This window comes from Chiloscyllium punctatum, chromosome 14 (assembly GCF_047496795.1).
Source record: "Chiloscyllium punctatum isolate Juve2018m chromosome 14, sChiPun1.3, whole genome shotgun sequence".
Classification (NCBI taxonomy): Eukaryota; Metazoa; Chordata; class Chondrichthyes; order Orectolobiformes; family Hemiscylliidae; genus Chiloscyllium; species Chiloscyllium punctatum.
The window spans coordinates 28238275-28262130 of record NC_092752.1 but is presented as its reverse complement, the minus strand read 5'-3'; the positions used below and the strand labels follow the sequence as shown (position 1 = coordinate 28262130).

General features: G+C 44.3%; 1 protein-coding gene across 2 annotated transcripts in view; it reads left to right on the top strand.

The window, feature by feature from the left end:
* The first annotated feature begins 487 nt into the window (after positions 1–487).
* mgarpa (mitochondria localized glutamic acid rich protein a) overlaps positions 488–23856 on the top strand; it is a 67407-nt gene continuing 44038 nt past the window's right edge. Inside the window, exons 1-3 of one of the 2 annotated variants that reach the window (XM_072584089.1) lie at positions 488–714; positions 8017–8120; positions 9723–9828. In XM_072584089.1, the coding sequence (XP_072440190.1) occupies positions 624–714; positions 8017–8120; positions 9723–9828 (301 nt within the window). In that variant the 5' untranslated portion in view covers positions 488–623. The remainder of the gene's footprint in view (positions 715–8016; positions 8121–9722; positions 9829–23856) is intronic. The other variant, XM_072584088.1, reaches the window with a different exon arrangement.

Below are 23856 nucleotides of genomic sequence, written 5' to 3'. Positions count from 1 at the left end.
AAACGTGGATTTTCCGCCTCCTCTGATGCTGCCAGACCTGCTGTGCTTTTCCAGCACCATCTTCTCGACACGAACAAGTTTAACACAAGGCTCCGTGGTAGAGCCAGCGAAGACGAAAACGTGGGAATCCACGTCCTTGAAAGTGGCTGGCTACAATAAAAAAGTGTTACGGTTAGAGAATCAGAACAAGTTTTACTTAGAAAATACGACGTGTAGCGGCCGATCAGCTGCACAAAACGCGGGCCATATCTATAATAAGCAGAGAAACGCTGGACCCCTTCTCAAGTATGCGGCTGTAATGTTTGCTGTGTGTGTCTGTAAACAGCCGGTGTGGTTCCAGCACGCTGTGGCAGTCTGGGATGTTTTTCTATGGTTGCTTAATAATTATTCAGACTATTGTTTTTGCGTGACCTGTTAAACGCTGCAGCCACACGGCAGGATTGAACCCCTTCACCCCCCGCCCCACTCCGGTCACGCTGTCTTCTCCGACTGTGCGTTTGCGGTGGACGTGACGCTCAGGCAGAGGTGGGCAGACCGACGGGATCTCCCTGTTTTCCATCTGCAGTCATCCTCCCACCTCCATTAGCTGCCCAGACTGACGTGCAGCGGCAAGCGAGCACACCATGTATCTCTGCAGAATCGCCTGGCACAGCCTAGTGCCCTTGGCAAGGATCCCGCCCCCCTCCTTATTAATCAGGAACGTGTACAGAAATGGTAAGTGCAGGGGCTTGCGTGAATTCTGAAAGGCACGAGATTAAAACGAAACGATAGGAGGAGAGGGCGATCAGTATCTCATTCATTGCTGCGGAAGCACAAACATCCCGCCACCCCTCTGTAAATGTGTCAACGATTTGCGGTGGATTTTTTTTATGCTTGAAAGGATCGGAGTTCTGCTTTTCTGTGCGATAATGGGGCACGGATATTGTTGGATCGGTCAAACTGCAGTGAACTCACTGTCCTCCAGGAGGGGAAAAAAAAACCCAAGGTCACTTTCCCGTGTCAAAAGGCTGATCCTCGTTCACCACACGGCAGTGGCTCTTGGAGGCGTAGAGAGGGCGGGCGTGTTTTTGTTAAACATATGTATCGGGAGCAGATCAGACTGGTTCCACACTCGCGTGTGTTTTCGTGGCTTTGTTCTGAAATCATTTGGCTGCATCTGCTGAGATACTTTGCTGAATCAGCGATAGACCAGAGAGGAGATTGTGTCCCTCTCCCCTCCCCCGCCACCAATGAGCAAGCTCTTTTAAAATCCCTGTACAGGGCTGACTTGGAAGTTTTGCCTGCGAGTATTTTGTTCCCTCCTGGGTCGTCATTGGTGTCGAGTTGAAAATGAATGAAAGTTCCCGTGCGTTCATTGACCGGCCTTTGCAATGTTTGGTAAAATGGAGAGAGAGAAGCAGATAACCCCGATGTCCGGATGAGGACTGTCCAGTGTGTTGTTGCTTCCTCAGTCACAGCATGTTTACAGCGCAGGAGGCCATTCGGCCCAAGGTGTCTGCATTGAATCTCCAAGTACCTTGCACATTACACATCAGTTGACCATCTAACTCCGTCTTTAAATGACTGAATTGAACTTGCCTCAGGCAGTGCACTCCAGATCCTGATAACATGTTGCATGAAAGCGTTTTTTCCCCCATATTATTTTTGCTTCTCTTACTAATTACTTTAAATTACTTTAGATGATTGGGAACATTTTCACCTAATTTATTCTGTGCAGACCATAACTTTAAATACTTCACCCATATTTCCTTTCAGTATTCTCCTCCAGTTAAAGCATTTCTGACTTCTCCAATGTATCCACATCACTGAAATTCCTCCTCCCATGATCAATTCTCATAAACATTTGTTCTTTTCAAGAAAAGTTAAACAAGTTAGATAGCCGGGAGGGATACTGTAACAAAAAATAAAGTCTAGTAATCAAAGGAAATGTATAGAACAAAATAGAAACTTATAAAATTGGTGGCGGGGGAGGGGAGAGGGACACAATCTTCTCGCTGGTCTATCACTGATTCAGCAAAGTATCTCAGCAGATACAGCCAAATGATTTCAGAACAAAGCCAGAAAATTTTAATTTTCCAGTTGATGCCCTCTAGCCTCCCCCCTCCCTCCCTCCCTCTCCCCGACACAGTGTCTGCTTGTCTGTAAAGGCTTCCACCATGCCTGTTGTCACCACAATCTCCCTCTAATTGTAAACCTTTCCTACACTCTCTCTCCAATGTCCTTACATCCTTCCAAAAATGTGGCTTCCAGAACTGGACACTGTGCCTTAGCTGAGGCTGAACTGATGTTTTATGCAAGTTTATCATAACCTCATGATTTTGTACTTTATGTCTGCATTTATAAAACCTAGGATATTGTATGCTTTATTAACTGCTGACTCCACCAGTCCTGCAGCCTTTAATGACTAATAGACACACACCCTGGTCTTTCTGCACCTGCACATTTGTTACGAGTTTGCACCAGCTATGCTTACAAGTGTGATGTAGTATCAAATACCGCCTGGATGTCTTTATTCAACAAATCATCAGTTGTGTTATAATCGACCCTCTATTGGCCCTGTTTGGGTGAAAAACCACTCAAGCTGTTCAGGTCCTTTCCCACACAAAGCCTGTCCAAATGTCCGAAGAATGTAAAGCCCTCCCTCCTGCATCAGCATTTCTGGCCGCTGATTCATCTGTCCCAATCTCCGAGGTTTTCAAACTCACTTGCTCGTGGCACTGACAGTAATTCAGAGGTTACTACTTTTGAGCTCCTCCTTGTTAATTTTCTACCAAGCTCCCTAAATTCTGACTGCAGGATATCCATTGATCATCCTATGACATTGGTTCCAAAATGGACCGTAACTGCTGGATGTTCGCTGTTTTCCCTCAGGGTGTTCAGCTGCTGAGTGACATCCTTGACCTTGACACCAGGAAGGGAACACACCATCCTGCGACCAAGAACATCAATCTGTTCTCTGAACTATTGCATCATCTATCACTATAACTCTACAGGACTTATTTGAACCCTTGTGTAGTTGATCCAGCTGTGATACCATGGACTTAGGTTTGGCTGCACTCCCAATCAGTCTCATCAAAATTATATCACTGCCTCAGGCCTTTCTGCCAATGTTTAATATGGGTCTGGTCAGTCATTAGACCCTCTTGTTGCCTCAATGGATGTAAATAGTGTCCTGCATGACTAAGAAACGCAACTGCAGAGAATATGAATTTCCAATGTTTTTCTTGATATGCAACAACTGTACCTAACAATTACAACATTTAAAAGGCATCTGGATGGGTATGTAAATAAGAAGAGTTTAGAGGGATGTGGGCCAAATACTAATAAATGGGACTAGCTCAGATTAGGATGTCTGGTTAGTGCAGATGAGTTGGATCAAATGGTCTGTGTCCGTGCTGTATGACTCTGTGACTTAGAGGTGCCAGTGTTCGACTGGTGTGGACAAGGTTAAAGGTCACAAAACACCAGGTTATAGTCCAACAGGTTTATTTGAAAGCACTAGCTTTCGGAATGCCGCTCTTTCATCAGGTGATTGTGCTTCTGTAACTACTTTAGTACATGTGAATGTAGATAAAGTTTTTTTTGTGAATAAAGTATATTCTTGCAATTAAAAAATCAGTCTCATCAGAATTCAGAAATGAATGATGGGCTGATAATGGGATTCACTCAGGAAACCGCTGGACTGAGAAAGGGTCACCAGACCCGAAATGTTAACTTTGATTTCTCTCCATGGATGATGCCAGACCTGCCGAGCATTTCCAGTAACTTTTGTTTTTGTTTGTGAGCTCCTGTAATATCTGTCAGTTTTTATTTGACTTGCAGTGGTCACACATTTCCTCTCTCACTGTATGGGGTCTTAAACCCCGAGGTGACCATATTTATAAATGTGCTATATACAGAGCATTCAGCCTCACAGAAGCACTGCTGTGACGCCAGCTGCTGCTCATGGTATGAAACCCAAAGCTCAAAGTCATGACACTTGCTGCACAGATGGTTATCCAGGACATGGGAACAGCCCAGATTAGCCACATTGCACAGGATGTGGACTCTGGAGGCTGGGACGGCCTGCCGGTATGCTATTTATTAATTGAAACCCAGTTACTATAGTAAACCCTATTAATGCCAGTCCAGCTTACCAATAGCAAACAGCTTTACCAATAATAATATTCAACCTCAATATCAATAAATCTCACTACTGCTAATAATCCTTACTCATTATTCATACACCTTATTAGTGCAAATATAGCTTTTGTAAAAATAAAAACAACGGTTGAATAATTTAGCTTTTTTTTTCTCATTAAAAGTATTAACATTTTTAAACATCTGATTATTTACGTACAGCTCCAAGCTTTTTTACTGCTTCTGGTCTCTTTGTACTTTCCCACTGTCGGTTTTATGCTTTCCTGCTGCTAGACTCTCTCTTTCCTGCTGCTAGACTCTCTCTTTCCTGCTGCTAGACCCTCTCTTTCCTCCTACCAGACCCTCTCTTTCCTCCTACCAGACCCTCTCTTTCCTGCTGCTAGACCCTCTCTTTCCTCCTACCAGACCCTCTCTTTCCTCCTACTAGATCCTCTGTTTCCTGCTGCATGACCCTCTCTTTCCTCCGACTAGACTCTCTCTTTCCTCCTCCTAGATCCTCTCTTTCCTGCTGCTAGACCCTCACTTTCCTCCTAACAGACCCTTTCTTTCCTGCTGCTAGACCCTCACTTTCCTCCTAACAGACCCTTTCTTTCCTGCTGCTAGACCCTCTCTTTCCTGCTGCTAGATCCTCTCTTTCCTGCTGCTAGATCCTCTCTTTCCTGCTGCTAGATCCTCTCTTTCCTGCTGCTAGACCCTCTCTTTCCTGCTGCTAGATCCTCTCTTTCCTGCTGCTAGACCCTCTCTTTCCTGCTGCTAGACTCTCTCTTTCCTGCTGCTAGACCCTCTCTTTCCTGCTGCTAGACCATCTCTTTCCTGCTGCTAGACTCTCTCTTTCCTGCTGCTAGACCCTCTCTTTCCTGCTGCTAGACCATCTCTTTCCTGCTGCTAGACTCTCTCTTTCCTGCTGCTAGATCCTCTCTTTCCTGCTGCTAGACCCACTCTTTCCTGCTGCTAGACCCTCTCTTTCCTGCTGCTAGATCCTCTCTTTCCTGCTGCTAGACCCTCTCTTTCCTGCTGCTAGACCCTCTCTTTCCTGCTGCTAGACCCACTCTTTCCTGCTGCTAGACCCTCTCTTTCCTGCTGCTAGATCCTCTCTTTCCTGCTGCTAGACCCACTCTTTCCTGCTGCTAGACCCTCTCTTTCCTGCTGCTAGACCATCTCTTTCCTGCTGCTAGACCCTCTCTTTCCTGCTGCTAGATCCTCTCTTTCCTGCTGCATGACCCTCTCTTTCCTCTGACTAGACCCTCTCTTTCCTCCTACTCGATCCTCTCTTTCTTCCTACTATACCCTCTCTTTCCTCCTACCAGACCCTCTCTTTCCTGCTGATAAACCCTCTCTTTCCTGCTGCTAGATCCTCTCTTTCCTGCTGCTAGATCCTCTCTTTCCTGTTTCTAGACCCTCTTTTTCCTCCTACTAGACCAACTCTTTCTTCCTACCGGACCCTCTCTTTCCTGCTGATAAACCCTCTCTTTCCTGCTGCTAGATTCTCTCTTTCCTGCTGCTAGACCCTCTCTTTCCTGCTGCCAGACCCTCTCTTTCCTGCTGCTAGTTTTATGCTTTCCCGGTGCCAGTCTCACACTCACCCCTAGCCGGTCTCTTGCATTCCTGCTGCCGCCCTCACTGTTTTCCATTGCCAGACCCATTTATCTCTGCTACCATACTTGCTCTTTCCTGCATCTATTCTCTCACATTCCCACTGTTAGCCTCTAGCTTTCCCACTGCCAGTCCTATTTATTCCTATTTCTGGTCAGTCTCTTCTCCACAGTTCATCAATCTTCTCACCCTGAATATCAGGAGTTTGATTATCAGAAGTTAAGCGATATTTGTAGCTCAAAGTCACTGCTCATCATTTGAGTATCTGAGGCTGTTCCAGCTACTGGGTCTTGCTGAGTTTGTGGAAATGCTACATGTTTGGAGGAGTTGATTTCAATTGGTGTGATCTACATGAAGTGGAACTGAATGTGAGGAAGACATTGATTCCAACTGTAAGACCCTGACCACATGACTTACTCCCAATCAACAGGCCTTTCGTTGCAGTCACCCTTGGGCTGCAGCATCAGATGGAGAGGGTACAAAGAAGACAAGCTGCTTATAGAAGCTGTAAGATAGGTTGAAGGGCTCTCTGAATTGGCCTGATCCACCTCAGGGCTGCCAGAAACCATGCATTCAGCTACAACAAATCACTATGGGGTGAACAGCTGCCATTCGCACTGCAGAGCAAACCAAGGCACAGTGGCACAGTGGTTAGCACTGCTGCCTCACAGCGCCAGAGACCTGGGTTCAATTCCCGCCTCAGGCGACTGACTGTGTGGAGTTTGCACATTCTCCCCGTGTCTGCGTGGGTTTCCTCCGGGTGCTCCCGTTTCCTCCCACAGTCCAAAGATGTGCCGGTCAGGTGAATTGGCCATGCTAAATTGCCGGTAGTGTTAGGTAAGGGGTAGATGTAGGGGTATGGGTGGGTTGCGCTTCGGTGGGGCGGTGTGGACTTGTTGGGCCGAAGGGCCTGTTTCCACACTGTAAGTAATCTAAATCTAAAGGATGGCATTGCCAGAGGCAGTGAAGGTGACTTTAATTCTCCATGACTAGATGTTTTCAAACTGATGACATAGCTAACAATTCTTTGTGTTGCATTTGGGCATCAGGCTCTGTACAACAAGACTTAATTGTTCTGGAGGAGCATGTATTTGTGTGACTTTGTGGAGTTTTTCACACAGCAGACTGTCATCACAGCATATATAGCTTAGGAGATGTTGCATCTAATGGTAACGACTGAAACTGCAAAGCTTATCACTCACTCACTGTGCAGTTGGTGCTGACCATGGCTGGCACTTTTTCTGGTAAATACCTGTCACCCTGGATGCAGTCATAATGCAATTATTCTGATCCAACCTGCTGCTCCACTAATCTGATGGTGGCTGTTTGACAGCAGGGCTATCTACTCTGTTTCTGGCCGAGGACTTCAGCCTGCAGTTCTGTTATAAGACTATGCATGGTCGTGTTCAGGTAATGAAGACCATGCATTATGAATCTCTGTTAAATATATAATAACAAACAATATCTGATATACATGTTGGGAATATACATACAGAGTGGGCAGCACAGTGGGAGTGGGCGGCATGATGGCACAGTGGTTACCACTGCTGCCTCACAGCGCCAGAGACCCAGGTTCAATTCCCGCCTCAGGCAACTGTCTGTGTGGAGTTTGCACATTCTCCCCATGTCTGCGTGGTTTCCTCTAGGTGCTCTGGTTTCCTCCCACAGTCTAAAGATGTGCAGATTAGGTGAATTGGCCATGCTACATTGCCCATAGTGTAAGGTGAAGGGGTAAATGTAGGGGAATGGGTCTGGGTGGGTTGCTCTTCGGAGGGTTGGTGTGGACTTGTTGGGCCGAAGGGCCTGTTTCCACTCTGTAAATCATCTAATTAGATTAGATTAGATTACTTACAGTGTAGAAACAGGCCCTTCGGCCCAACAAGTCCACACCGACCCTACGAAAAGCAACCCACCCAGACCCATTCCCCTACACCTAACACTACGGGCAATTTAGTATGGCCAATACACCTAACCTGCACATCTTTTGGACTGTGGGAGGAAACCAGAGCACCCAGAGGAAATCCACACAGACATGGGGAGAATGTGCAAACTCCACACAGACAGTCGCCCAAGGTGGGAATTGAACCCCGGTCTCTGGCGCTGTGAAGCAGCAGTGCTAACCACTGTGCTACCGTGCCACCCACAAATCTAATATAGAAATGCCAGCGTTTGTGATTTTTGATCATTTTTAGCCAAATTGTCCCATCACTGTTGACATCAATGATGAGGTCTAAATTCAGCTGTATCTGGTTCTTACACTGATGACTTTGCATTCCTTTGCAGCATCCATTCGCCAGATGTCTTCTGGTGGTCCTCCAGGATCATCAAGTGAGAGCATGCTGTACACACTAATGGTCGGTGCTGTGATTGCAGGAGCAAGTGTTTATGTAAGACTCTGTTTCATTAACTATATTTCCATATAAATGACCTATAAGAGGATGGTCTTCTACTTTTAACATGAGGTCATCCTTCTTCCTGAGCTGCAAGTTGTGTGTTTAGGATAGAAATGCATTATTGATCTAATGTGCCTCCTGACCTGCTGAAGTCATGTGACCTCTACCAAGAACTATTGACTGCAGGTACCCACCTTAACAGCCATTTCACTAAAGACACGTTAGAAGTCAGACTGTTGCCCTGTGAGTTCATTGTTTGGTGCCCAAGTGGAGCTGAGATTGACTGTTCAAGCACTGTAGAGAAGTACAACTATTAAAAGATGAACACAGAAGTGCTCAGAGTTGCTGAATTCTGCTAAAAAAAAACACTGAAAAGGAACAAAAAAGCAGCCTACAGTGAAGTCAGTAGGTAGGGCACAATGGCTGCAAATGTTACTGACCCAGGGCTGGTGGAAATGGAAGGTGTAATAAAAAGAACTTTCTACTCAGTGGCAAATCTACAAGTTTGCAACAGATTTAATTAACAAGGCAGAGAAAGGACGAGTAGCTGTGCTTGTACCACTGTTGAGGAGAGATTGTTTCAAAGTGTATCCCACTTTAAATCTCTCTGAAGACAGAGAAAAAAAACTGCAGTAATACGCAAACCTTGAGACATGTGAATGTAAATCATGATGAATGTGTTCAGTAGTAGGGCCCAAGTTGACAAGATAATCAGTTCCTGCGAGATTGAAGTCATCTACTCACAGCTTCGTCCTGGATGTCATCTGTCATCATTGCTGTTTAACTTGCTTAGCTTGATACACATGACAAGCACAGCACTGACTGATGTGGTCCTTGATCTCATTGCTTATGTTGGGCCAGTGGGCTTCTTCTTTAGTCCTTCTCAGACTTGACGTCTTGGTTACTTGTATTAATGTACTTTAGCATCTCTCCTTTAAACTGCTTTGGGATAATGCCTCAGTTTCCTTTGTACAATAGGCCATCCTGGACTGTCCATTCACCTCCCATGATCAATATGCTCAGGTGACCATAGGAGTGTCCTTGATGCCTTTAGTCCATCCACTCATCACTATCTCTTGTAGAGTTTGAGCATTTCATCTTGTTGCGTGGTTCACTTGTCTATTATGATCCAAGTCTCTGCTGAATTGGTGACTTTGAGCATGTGTAGCATTATGGATTCACAAACAAGATTCTCTGTGCACCAAGTGCTGCATTGCGCTTCGGGTGTAGAACGATGGTGTGTTGCTCCCCATTGAAAGAGAAATTTAGAGATTGTTGACTTGAAACACAATCTGAAATGTCCAAATAGGCAGTTTAGATTCCCTACAGTGTGGGAATAAGCCGTTCGGCCCAACAAATCCACACCAACCCTCTGAAGAGCAACCCACCCAGATTGTTACAGAGCAATGCTAGAAAGGACCCACTTGCAGATTAACTTTCTGGTCTCCCAGCAGGGTGTGGTGGTATGGGCTGAGAACACCCAAAGAGGACAGATATAAATGACTTCCATTAGAATGATATGGAGGTTTATGGGAGAGACCTCCTATGTTAATGCATTTCAAAATATTTATTTAATATTGTCTTATGTTAATGTAGACATATAAAGTTCTCCACAAGGACAAAGCCAGGTACACTGAGAGAGTTGCGGCGATAATGGGTCGCCCAAAGGGTGAATGGACAGCGAAGGAATGGCAACCAAAGCGTAAGTTACTTTCTTATTTTCAACCTCTTCAGGTCTTTATGTACTTGGTGCATTGGTCTCAACTTCAGTTTGTTGTCAGTAATTGTATCTATCACTTGGCACATGGGGATTGGAGCAATTTAGTGTTACTTACACATTTGGTTGGTATGACAGGTCTAAGATATAGGTAAAAACAAGGACTGCAGATGCTGGAAACCAGAGTCTAGATTAGAGTGGTGCTGGAAAAGCACAGCAGGTCAGGCAGCATTCGAGGAGCAGGAAAATCACTGTTTCGGGCAAAAGTCCTTCATCAGGAATAGAGGCAGGGTGCCTGCTGAGTGGAAGATATAGTGTCAGATTAAACATGAATGATCTAATGTTTTGTTTACAAAAAGTAAAACTTCAAAGAATTGCATGTGAGATTAGGTTTCTCTTCAGTTGTAGCCTATACAAAGGAAAGAAAGAAAGAAAATGAGAAAGCTGTTATGCTCATAGATTGCCCTTACAATAGATTAAGGACCTAAGTACTCTGAGTCAGGGTAATACACCAGAAAGAGGCAGGAAAAGAGAAATTCAGCCTTAGCTCTCAGAACACTGCTTTTTTTGGGGTGCATCAACAATGTAGGGTGACAAACTACTTTTCCATCTATAAAAAAAGCAACTTATGTTTGTGTTCAATCTCTAACATAGTAGAACATCCCAAGGTACTTGGCACAAGTGTTATCAAACACAATTTGACACTGTATCACGTTAAGGGATGTCATAAGGGCACTGCTACCTCACAATGCCAGGGAACCAGGTTCGACTCCTGCCTCGGGCATCTATCTATGTAGAATTTGCACATTTTCTCTGTCTCTGCGTAGGTATCCTCCAGGTGCTCCGGTTTCCTCCCACAGTCCAAAGATGTGCAGGTTAGGTAAATTAGTCAGGGGTAAATGTAGAGTAATAGGGTAGGGAGATGGGTCTGGTGGTTACTCTTCGGAGGGTCAGTGTGGACTTGTTGGGCTGAAGGGCCTGTTTCCACCCTGTGGGGAATCTATGGATAACAGAGAAGAGGGAGAGAGAGAGAGAGAACCTGCACAGTTACTGCCATTTCTGTTTGAATTCGTGTATCGCTGGGACATCGGTGGGCATCTGGGAAAATTAACAAACAGTGAAATTCACAACTAATCTTGGAGGAACTATTGGACGAAGTTCGCAGCACAGAATCAGATAAGTTAATTGTTGTTTTAAGTCTGTCCGAGAGAGGCTGCAGTAGTGAGTATAGTGGATTCTTTCTTGATTATATGTTTTTGGAAATAAGTCTCTTGATTAAACTTAAAATTTCAGCCATAGCTATTAACTTAACCAAGGGCAGTGTTTGTAGAGGAGTAAGACGGTGTTATTTTCTGGTCTGTAGATTGTGAAGGAGCAAAAATGGCCTTTGCAGTGATATGTACTTCTTGTCAGATGTGGGAGTTTAAAGAGAGTTTAAGGGTTACTGCGGATTATATCTGCCATAAATGCTGTTGGATGCGAATCTTATCAGATCGAGTGGATCGGTTGGAGAGACAGTTAGAAGCGATGAGGAATTTGCAACAGCAACAGTATGTGATGGATGGCAGTTATAGGAAGGGAGGAAAGTCTCAGATACAGTTACATAGATGGGTTAACTCCAGGAAGGGTAAGAGAGGTAGGCAGCTAGAACAGGAGTCTTTTGTGGTTATACCCATTTCAAACAGGTATGCTGTTTTGGAAAATGTAGGGGGTGATGGATTCTCAGGGGAACGTAGCACAAACAGCCAAGTTTCTGGTATTGAGACTGGCTCTAATGAAACGAGGGGTACGTCGGCTTCCAAGAGATCAATTGTGTAAGGGGATTCTGTAGTCAGAGAAATAGACAGATTTTTCTGTGGCCAGCAGAGAAAAAGCAGAATGGTGTGTTGTTTCCCTGGTGCCAGGATCAAGGATGTCTCAGAGAGGGTGCAGAATGTTCTCATGGGGGAGAAGGGCTCGCAGGAGGTCATTGTCCACATTGGAACCAATGACATTGGAAGGGAAAAGGTTGAGACTCTGAAGGGAGATTACAGAGAGTTAGGCAGAAATTTAAAAAGGAGGTCCTCAAGGGTAGTAATATCTGGATTACTCCCAGTGCTACAAGCTAGTGAAGGCAGGAATAGGAGGATAGAGCAGATGAATGTATGGCTGAGGAGCTGGTGTATGGGAGAAGGATTCACATTTTTGGATCATTGGAATCTCTTTTGGTGTAGAAGTGACCTGTATAAGAAGGACAGATTGCACCTAAATTGGAAGGGGATTAATATACTGGCAGGGAAATTTGCTAGAGCTGCTTGGGAGGATTTAAACAAGTAAGGTGGGGGGGGGGGGTGTGGGACCCAGGGAGATAGTGAGGAAAGAGATCAATCTGAGACGGGTACAGCTGAGAACAGAAGTGAGTCAAACAGTCAGGGCAGGCAGGTACAAGGTAGGACTAATAAATTAAACTGCATTTATTTCAATGCAAGGGACCTAACAGGGAAGGCAGATGAATTCAGGGCATGGTTAGTAACATGGGACTGGGATATCATAGCAATTACGGAAACATGGCTCAGGGATGGGCAGGACTGGCAGCTGAATGTTCCAGGATACAAATGCTACAAGAAGGATAGAAAGGGAGGCAAGAGAAGAGGGGGAGTGGCATTTTTCATAAGGGATAGCATTACAGCTGTGCTGAGGGAGGATATTCCCAGAAATATATCCAGGGAAGTTATTTGGGTGGAACTGAGAAATAAGAAAGGGATGATCACCTTATTGGGATTGTATTATAGACCCCCCAATAGTCAGAGGGAAATTGAGAAACAAAATTATAAGGAGATCTCAGCTGTCTGTAAGAATAATAGGGTAGTTATGGTAGGGGATTTTAACTTTCCAAACATTTACTGGGACTGCCATAGTGTTAAAGGTTTAGATGGAGAGGAATTTCTTAAGTGTGTACAAGAACATTTTCTGATTCAATATGTGGATGTACCAACCAGAGAAGGTGCAAAACCTGACCTACTCTTGGGAAATAAGGCAGGGCAGGTGACTGAGGTGTCAGTGGGGGAGTACTTTGGGGCCAGCGACCATAATTCTATTTGTTTTAAAATAGTGATGGGAAAGGATAGACCAGATCGAAAAGTTGAAGCTCTAAATTGGAGAAAGGCCAATTTTGACGGTATTAGGCAAGAACTTTGGAAAGCTGACTGGGGGCAGATGTTCGCAGGTAAAGGGACGGCTGGAAAATGGGAAGCCTTCAGAAATGAGAGAACAAGAATCCGGAGAAAGTATATTCCTATCAGGGTGAAAGGGAAGGCTGGTAGGTATAGGGAATGCTGGATGACTAAAGAAATTGAGGGTTTGGTTAAGAAAAAGAAGGAAGCATATATCAGGTATAGACAGGATAGATCGAGTGAATCCTTAGAAGAGTATAAAGAAAGTAGGAGTATACTTAAGAGGGAAATCAGGAGGGCAAAACGGGGCCATGAGATAGCTTTAGCAAATAGAATTAAGGAGAATCCAAAGGGTTTTTACAAATATATTAAGGACAAAAGGGTAACTAGGGAGAGAATAGGGCCCCTCAAAGATCAGCAAGGTGGCCTTTGTGTAGAGCCACAGAAAACGGGGGAGATACTAAATGAATATTTTGCATCAGTATTTACTGTGGAAAAGGATATGGAAGATATAGACTGTAGGGAAATAGATGGTGACATCTTGCAAAATGTCCAGATTACAGAGGAGGAACTGCTGGATGTCATGAAACAGTTAAAAGTGGATAAATCCCCAGGACCTTATCAGGTGTGCCCGAAAACTCTGTGGGAAGCTAGAAAAGTGATTGCTGAGCCTCTTGCTGAGATATTTGTATTATCGATAGTCACAGGTGAGGTGCCGGAAGACTGGAGGTTGGCAAACGTGATGCCACTGTTTAAGAAGGGCAGTAAAGACAAGCCAGGGAACTATAGACCAGTGAGCCTGACCTTGGAGGTGGGTAAGTTGTTGGAGGGAATCCTGAAGGACAGGATGTACATGAATTTGGAAAGGCAAGGACTGATTCGGGATAGTCAACATGGCTTTGTGCGTGGGAAATCATGTCTCACAAACTTGATTGAGTTTTTTGAGGAAGTAACAAAGAAGATTGGTGAGGGCAGAGCAGTTGATGTGATCTATATGGACTTCAGGAAGGCGTTCAACAAGGTTCCCCATGGGAGACTGATTAGCAAGGTTAGATATCATGGAATACAGGGAGAACTAGCCATTTGGATACAGAACTAGCTCAAAGGTAGAAGACAGAGAGTGGTTGTGGAGGGTTGTTTTTCAGACTGGAGGCCTGTGACCAGTGGAGTGCCATAAGGATCGGTGCTGGGCTCTCTACTTTTTGTCATTTACATAAATGATTTGGATGCGAGCATAAGAGATAGAGTTAGTAAGTTTGCAGATGCCACCAAAATTGGAGGTGTAGTGGACAGCGAAGAGGGTTACCTGAGATTACAACAGGATCTGGACCAAATGGGCCAATGGGCTGAGAAGTGGCAGATGGAGTTTAATTCCGATAAATGCGAGGTGCTGCATTTTTGGAAAGCAAATCTTAGCAGGACTTATACATTTTATGGTAAAGTCCTAGGGAGTGTTGCTGAACAGAGAGACCTTGGAGTGCAAGTTCATAGCTCCTTGAAAGTGGAGTCACAGGTAGATAGGATAGTGAAGAAGGCATTTGGAATGCTTTCCTTTATTGGTCAGAGTATTGAGTACAGGAGTTGGGAGGTCATGTTGCGGCTGTACAGGACATTGGTTAGGCCAGTGTTGGAATATTGCGTGCAATTCTGGTCTCCTTCCTATCGGAAAGATGTGAAACTTGAAATGTTTCAGAAAAGATTTACAAGGATGTTGCCAGGGTTGGAGGATCTGAGCTACAGGGAGAGGCTGAACAGGCTGGGGCTGTTTTCCCTTCAGCGTCGGACGCTGAGGGGTGACCTTATAGAGGTTTACAAAATTATGAGGGGCATGGATAGGATAAATGGACAAAGTCCTTTCCCTGGGGTCGGGGAGTCCAGAACTAGAGGGCATAAGTTTACGGTGAGAGGGGAAAGATATAAAAGAGACTAAGGGGCAACTTTTTCACGCAGTGGGTGGTACATGTATGGAATGAGCTGCCAGAGGATCTGGTGGATGCTGGTAAAATTGCAACATTTAAGATGCATTTGGTTGGGTATATGAATAAGAAGGGTTTGGAGGGATATGGGCTGGGTGCTGGCAGATGGGACTAGGTTGGGTTGGGATATCTGGTCGGCATGGACGGGTTGGACCGAAGGGTCTGTTTCCATGCTGTACATCTCTATGATTCTATGAAATGCGGAGTCAAAAGAGGTCAGTTTTAAGGACCATCTTAGAAGAGAGAGAAGAGGAGAGATATATTCAAGAAATTCCAGAGTTTAAGATCTCAGCAGTTGATGACGTAGTCAGCAATGTAGGAACAATAAAACGTGGGATGGCCAAGGTGGAGAGGAGTAGGAGTGTGGTGTGGTCTAATGAATGGAACACCGTAGACAGGTCAAGAAGAATGAGAAAAGATAGTTTTCCTTGTCACAGCCACTCACCTCCACTCATTGAGATCCCTTTTAAAGTAAGGTCCCAAATGGAGGTCAGATACATGGAGGAGGAAGTGGAGGACTGGGGAGATTTGAAGGATAAAATGCATAAATGGGTCTTTTGTGAATGACTGCCTAAATCTGACTGCCACGATGCTGCAGGGATCTGTGCTGGGGCCTCAGCATTTCACAATTTACATCAATGATTTGGATGTTGGGAGTGAAGGCATGTAGCTACATCTGCAGCCAACAAGCTGGGTAGGAAAGTATGTTGTGATATAAGGATGTTGAAGGTGGATATAGATAGATTAAGTGAATGGGCAAATATCTGGTTGGTCAAGTATAATGTGGGAAAATATGAGCTTTGGCATGAAAAAGCAAAGTATTATTTAAACCAAAAATGACTGCAGAATTCTGAAGTTCAGAGGGATTTAGGTGTTCTTGTGCTTGAGTTAGTATGTAGGTATTCCTGTTTTAGAGGTTTTAATCAACCTGTTCAGTGATATTACGCCACATTTTTGGAATAGGTGTGACTTGAACCAGGGCCTCTTATCTCAGAGGTAGGGACACTATCAGTGCACCACAAGAGAGTCCTGGTGTTCCTCCTTAAATATTTTATTAACCTATTTTTCCTAATCAACCTCTTCAGTGATGTTATTACACACGTCCAGAGCAGGTGGGACTTGAAGCCAGGCCTCCAAGTCCAGGGGTAGGGACACTACCACTGTACTACAAGAGTCGTGGCATTTCTTTCTAAAGAAGGGGTGTAAATGCATTGCAGATGGTTCTAAATGAGCTTTACTAAACTGATATCTGTAATAAGTGGATTGACTTAGGAGGACAGGCTGGACATAATTCTCCTAGAATTTCGAAGAGTGAGGGGGTGATAAAAAATCACTTTCACAGAGTCATAGAGTCAAACAGCATGGAAAGAGACACATTGTTCCAACTTGACCACGCCGACCAAGTTTCCCACTCTAAGCTAATCCCACTTTCCTGAATTTGGCCCTCTAAACCTTTCCTATATATGGAACGATCCAATTTTCTTTTAAATCTTGCAACTGTACCAGGATCTGGCAATTTATTCCATGTATGGACTGCCCTCCATATACAAAACTTGCTCCTTAGGTTTCTTTTAAGCTTTCTCTTCACACTTTAAAAATTTGCCCCCTACTTTTGAACAGAAACCTGATGTCTATATTTCCTCCATTTTCCATCTAAACCTTTATCATACTTTGAAAAAAATATTTTGAAGGTTTTGTTTTGTCAAAAATGACAGAAAGAGAGGGAGACTATGAAGTGCCAGGTTGGTTCTGTGGTAACTGACAGATGAACATATGTCGAGATAAAATTTGATAACTGTGCAAAATCAACATAATGGATTGGCAGCTGGATTTGTACAGTGCCCTTTGAGAATTCAAGCTGATAGAAATTTAAATTATAGATATGAAATGAAGTCAAAAGAACCTGTCACTTTCATTCTGTAGGTGTCTGCTGACTTCTAAAAACCAGCGAAATCAAAAATAGCTCCTATCATATTTCTCTTGGATAATTTGGAAATTATATTTATGAGTAATATAAATAAATGTAATCCCCACTGTATTTAAATGCAAACCACAAGTTAGCATCAGAAATTATTACATGTGGTTCACTGTTTGTGCTGTTTGGGGATATCCTTACCATTTGGTAAAGGCAAATTCTGGTGCTGCTGGGAGGGTTAGAAGAATTCAGTCAGTTTAAGGAGTGTTGATCTGCCTTGAAATTTAAATCACACCATTAAATAAGAATTTAGAAATATTCATCAAACTCTTGCTGAGGAGAAAACAGGTACAATTACATTGCTTGGAATTGTACCTCCCATGACATCAAGTCTATATATAACTGAGTGTGACATCAAAATACCCTAGCAAAACACACGTCAATGGGAATGATGAGGGAAGCTTCCCTGATGGATGGAGTTCTACCTGACACAAAGAATGATGGTTGTAGTTGTTGGAAGTCAGTCATCTCAGCTCCAGGACATCTCTGCAGCAGTTCCTCAGTGACCTAAACCCAACTATCTTCAGCTACTTCATCAATGACCTTCCGTTTATCATAAGGTCGAAGTGAGGATGTTCAGTGAAGATTGCACAATATTCACAACTCTTCAGGTATTGAAACAGTCCATGTCCAAATGCAGCAAAACCTAGACAGTATCTAGGTTTGGGCTGACAAGTAGGTAAAAACAATGACTGCAGATGCTGGAAACCAGATTCTGGATTAGTGGTGCTGGAAGAGCACAGCAGTTCAGGCAGCATCCAAGGAGCTTCGAAATCGACGTTTCGGGCAAAAGCCCTTCATCAGGAATAAAGGCAGTGAGCCTGAAGCGTGGAGAGATAAGCTAGAGGAGAGTGGGGGTGGGGAGAAAGTAGCATAGAGTACAATGGGTGAGTGGGGGAGGGGATGAAGATGATAGGTCAGGGAGGAGAGGGTGGAGTGGACAGGTGGAAAAGGAGATAGGCAGGTAGGACAAGTCCGGACAGGTCATGGGGACAGTGCTGAGCTGGAAGTTTAGAACTAGGGTGAGGTGAGGGAAGGTGAAATGAGGAAACTGTTGAAGTCCACATTGATGCCCTGGGGTTGAAGTGTTCTGAGTCGGAAGATGAAGCGTTCTTCCTCCAGGCGTCTGGTGGTGAGGGAGCAGCGGTGAAGGAGGCCCAGGACCTCCATGTCCTCGGCAGAGTGGGAGGGGGAGTTGAAATGTTGGGCCACGGGTCGGTGTGGTTGATTGGTGCGGGTGTCCCAGAGATGTTCGCTAAAGTGCTCTGCTAGGAGGCGCCCAGTCTCCCCAGAGTAGAGGAGACCGCATCGGGAGCAACGGATACAATAAATTATATTAGTGGATGTGCGAGTAAAACTTTGCTGGATGTGGAAGGCTCCTTTAGGGCCTTGGATAAAGGTGAGGGAGGAGGTGTGGGTGCAGGTTTTACAGTTCCTGCGGTGGCAGGGGAAAGTGCCAGGATGGGAGGGTGGGTTGTAGGGGGGGGGGGGCGTGGATTTATATTTATGAGTAATATAAATAAATGTAATCCCCACCTTATTTAAATGCAAACCACAAGTTAGCATCAAAAATTATTACATGTGGTTCACTGTTTGTGCTGTTTGGGGATATCCTTACCATTTGGTAAAGGCAAATTCTGGTGATGCTAGGAGGGTTAGAAGAATTCAGTCAGTTTAAGGAGTGTTGATCTGCCTTGAAATTTAAATCACACCATTAAATAAGAATTTAGAAATATTCATCAAACTCTTGCTGAGGAGAAAACAGGTACAATTACATTGCTTGGAATTGTACCTCCCTTGACATCAAGTCTATATATAACTGAGTGTGACATCAAAATACCCTAGCAAAACACACGTCAATGGGAATGATGAGGGAAGCTTCCCTGATGGATGGAGTTCTACCTGACACAAAGAATGATGGTTGTAGTTGTTGGAAGTCGGTCATCTCAGCTCCAGGACATCTCTGCAGCAGTTCCTCAGTGACCTAAACCCAACTATCTTCAGTTACTTCATCAATGACCTTCCGTTTATCATAAGGTCGAAGTGAGGATGTTCACTGAAGATTGCACAATATTCACAACTCTTCAGGTATTGAAACAGTCCATGTCCAAATGCAGCAAAATCTAGACAGTATCTAGGTTTGGGCTGACAAGTAGGTAAAAACAATGACTGCAGATGCTGGAAACCAGATTCTGGATTAGTGGTGCTGGAAGAGCACAGCAGTTCAGGCAGCATCCAAGGAGCTTCGAAATCAACGTTTTGGGCAAAAGCCCTTCATCAGGAATAAAGGCAGTGAGCCTGAAGCGTGGAGAGATAAGCTAGAGGAGAGTGGGAGTGGGGAGAAAGTAGCATAGAGTACAATGGGTGAGTGGGGGAGGGGATGAAGGTGATAGTTCAGGGAGAAGAGGGTGGAATGGACAGGTGGAAAAGGAGATAGGCAGGTAGGACACGTCCGGACAAGTCATGGGGACAGTGCTGAGCTGGAAGTTTGGAACTAGGGTGAGGTGGGGGAAGGGGAAATGAGGAAACTGTTGAAGTCCACATTGATGCCCTGGGGTTGAAGTGTTCTGAGGCAGAAGATGAGGCGTTCTTCCTCCAGGCGTCTGGTGGTGAGGGAGCGGCGGTGAAGGAGGCCCAGGACCTCCATGTCCTCGGCCGAGTGGGAGGGGGAGTTGAAATGTTGGGACACGGGTTGGTGTGGTTGATTGGTGCGGGTGTCCCGGAGATGTTCGCTAAAGTGCTCTGCTAGGAGGTGCCCAGTCTCCCCAATGTAGAGGAGACCGCATCGGGAGCAGCGGATACAATAAATTATATTAGTGGATGTGCGAGTAAAACTTTGATGGATGTGGAAGGCTCCTTTAGGGCCTTGGATAAAGGTGAGGGAGGAGGTGTGGGTGCAGGTTTTACAGTTCCTGCGGTGGCAGGGGAAAGTGCCAGGATGGGAGGGTGGGTTGTAGGGGGGCGTGGACCTGACCAGATAGTCATGGAGGGAACAGTCTTTGCGGAAGGGGGAAAGGGGTGGGGAGGGAAATATATCCCTGGTGGTGGGGTCTGTTTAGAGGTGGCGGAAATGTCGGCGGATGATTTGGTTTATGTGAAGGTTGGTCGGGTGGAAGGTGAGCACCAGGGGCGTTCTGTCCTTGTTACGGTTGGAGGGGTGGGGTCTGAGGGCGGAGGTGCGGGATGTAGACGAGATGCGTTGGAGGGCATCTTTAACCACGTGGGGAGGGAAATTGTGGTCTCTAAAGAAGGAGGCCATCTGGTGTGTTCTGTGGTGGAACTGGTCCTCCTGGGAGCAGATCCGGCAGAGGCAGAGGAATTGGGAATACGGGATGGCATTTTTGCAAGAAGTAGGATGGGAAGAGGTGTAATCCAGGTAGCTGTGGGAGTTGGTGGGTTTGTAAAAAATGTCAGTGTCAAGTCGGTCATCATTAATGGAGATGGAGAGGTCCAGGAAGGGGAGGGAGGTGTCGGAGATGGTCCAGGTAAATTTAAGGTTAGGGTGGAATGTGTTGGTGAAGTTGATGAATTGCTCAACCTCCTCGCGGGAGCACGAGGTGGCGCCAATGCAGTCATCAATGGAGCGGAGGAAGAGATGGGGAGTGGTGCTGGTGTAATTACGGAAGATCAACTGCTCTACGTAGCCAACAAAGAGACAGGCATAGCTGGGGCCCATACGTGTGCCCATGGCTACCCCTTTGGTCTGGAGGAAGTGGGAGGATTCAAAGGAGAAATTGTTAAGGGTGAGGACCAGTTCGGCCAAACGAATGAGAGTGTCAGTGGAAGGGTACTGTTGGGGACGTCTGGAGAGGAAAAAACGTCGGGATTGGAGGCCCCGGTCATGGCGGATGGAGGTGTAGAGGGATTGGATATCCATGGTGAAGATGAGGCGTTGGGGGCCGGGGAAACAGAAGTTGACAAGTGGCAAGTAATATTTGCACTACAGAAGTGCTGGGCAATGGAATCTCCAATAAAAAGGAATCTAAACATTGCACTTGTCATGAAATAGCATTATGATCACTGAATCACCCACACTCTGGGCATTACCATTGACCAGAAACTGATCTGGACTAGCCATTTAAATCATGTATACAAGAACAAGCCAAAGGCTAGGAGTTTTGCAGTAACTCACCTCTTGGCTCCTCAAAGCCAGTCCACTATTTACAAGGCACAAGTCAGGAATGTGATGGAATACTCTCCACTTATCTCCAACAATGCTCAAGGAGCTTGACACCATCCAGGATAACTTAGATGACTGGCGTCACATCCATAAGCATCCTCTCCTTCCACCACCAATGCTGAGTAGCATCATCTACAAGATGTGCTTCAGAAATTCACCAAAGCTCCTCAGACAACACCTTCCAAACACTATCACTACAATTTAAAGGAAAATGGCAGCAGATACACGGGACCGTTGTTGCCTGAAAATTCCTCTCACAGCTGATTACCGTCGTGATTTGGAAATATGCAGCTATTCCTTCAGTACCTCTGGATTACAATGATGGAATTTCTTCCCTTATGGCTTTGTGAGTCAATGGACTGCAAATGGACTGCAGAGATTCAAAGGGGAATTCATTATTATTTTCTGAAGGGCAGCTAGGGATGGGCAATAAATGCTGGTCTTGCCAGTGATGCCAACATTACATATGAATAATTATTATTTTAAAATACCCATTAACACTAATGATACTTTCAATGTTTGTGTTGTTCTGAGTAAAAGCTCCTGAATGATTTTCTGAGAATTTTTTTTCTCAAATCCATGGGATCAATTTAGAGCATCAGAGCATATTGTCAAAATATTGTGATTCAAGATAGGAATCTTCTCGCGCGCTATTCAAACAAAAGAAGTTGACAGATAATCAAAAGTTTCCAAATGTTGCTGTTAGACATTGTGTAGTTCCTCATTACAGGAATGAAAGTTCAATTCAAATAACATCACCTAATCTTCAATTGTGAGGATGATATATGTCAGTGAAATTGAGACTGGCCTGCACCCACAGAGGTTCAGACTCAGATTTTAATGAATGCTGCTCTGGTCCTTGCAGTTGTGCAACGAGCAGATGTGTCAGTGTTGGAGGGTTTGAGCTATAAGGAGAGGCAGAATAGGCTGGGGCTGTTTTCCCTGGAGCGTCAAAGGTTGAGGGGTGACCTTGCAGAGGTTTATAGAATCACGAGGGGCATGGATAGGGTAAGTGGACAAGGTCCTTGCCCTAGTGTAGGGAGTGCAGAACTAGAGGGCATGGGTTTAAGGTGAGAGGGGAAAGATTTAAAAGGGACCTAAGGGGCGCAAAGGGTGGTGCATGTATGTTGCTCTGCCAGAGGCACTGATGGAGACTTATGCAGTTACAACATTTAAAAAGCACCTGAGTGGGTATATGTACAGAAAGAGTTTAGAGGGACAGGAGCCAAGTGCTGGTAAATGGGATTAGATTAATTTATGCTATCTGGTCAGCATGCACAAGTTGGACCAAAGGGTCTGTTTCCGTGCTGTACATCTCTATGGCTCCATGTCTCAGGGAAGTCTTTGGCCTCTGAAAATTCCAGCAGCTTATGGATAATAAAGGCTTTGCTACATTAAAATAGAGTCATGCAAGCATTTAAGTAATGCATCATTCACCCTTGCATTCTGTTAACGTAATTATTTGCACATCATTTCTCTTCAAAGTATTATCACATATTAGTGAGTAGACTATGGACAGAATTATCACATGAACTGGAACAGTAAGAATCTGAGATTGGGAAAGCATGTGCTCCTTTTTTTAAAGAGTTAAGTAGTAGTTACAATATCATCTAGAGAGGTTAATGATGAGGCTGTACTGATTATGTTGTAATTATGAACAGTGGTTTTAGAGAGATCCCAGAAATCCATTCAAGCCTCATGTAAATTGGTGTTTCCATATGCAGTGTCAAATATCGAGGGTGCTCATGATTACTGTATTAAAGTGACTGCTTACATTGCGCTTAATGATATTTATTTGAAGGACTGAAGTAACATTTAAGATTCAGTTTAACCCTTCAAGGCCTCCCCCTTTTCTTAGAAGAAAGTTATATTAGACTGCTTCTACTTCATTTTACAAACCAAGCCATTCAGAGAATGAAAATAAAGATGATGTAAATTAATAAAGCACAAATTAGTGCAAATCACTTGGATAATGATAAATGGTCCCTCCCTCCACTTGAAAGTGATCTCTGCTCCATGAAATAATTTACCATGAAATTCATACCCCTTTAACTAAAAATATTAAAATGATTTGCCTTTCATTAACAAATTTCTTTTCTTTCCCTTGGCCTGTTTTTGTTTACAGAGAAAAATGGTGAGTACATTTAGTACAAATTACTACATCTTATTGCTTACAGTTATTAATGTACAGGGTTGTGGGAAGAATTTTTCATTCTGAGAGGTGATGCAGACAGTTCTGTGATTCTGTAACTCATTGCATGGAACAATGTTAAATCACATTTTCAAACTTTGCTTAAGAACAAAGTCCATGAACAACTAAAAGCTGCATCTAACTATTCGCCATTGTAAATTGGCTTGTGTTAATTAATGGGTATTTTGAGACGTTCTAAGTAATATGCAGCCAGGTACATGTGTTTAAGATAACCCAGACAGTGGCTTGCACAGTATATAATATAATATTTGGATGTGCTAATAGCTTAGCTTCCATTATGAAGGAACTGTAACCCAAATTAGTGTGAGCCTAGAATGCTTCTTGAAAAGAAAAGTGTAAAAATGTAGGAAGCACCCAACAAACGTACGACTTGTAACATTCACACCAAAACTGGAACTTGAGCACCCTAAGAAATATATTTTTATCTAAATGACAGATTAATGGTAGCAATGCACCATTTGTCCCATTCCCAGTAAATATAACAATTCATTGAAAAGCAAAATACGTTGGATGCTGAA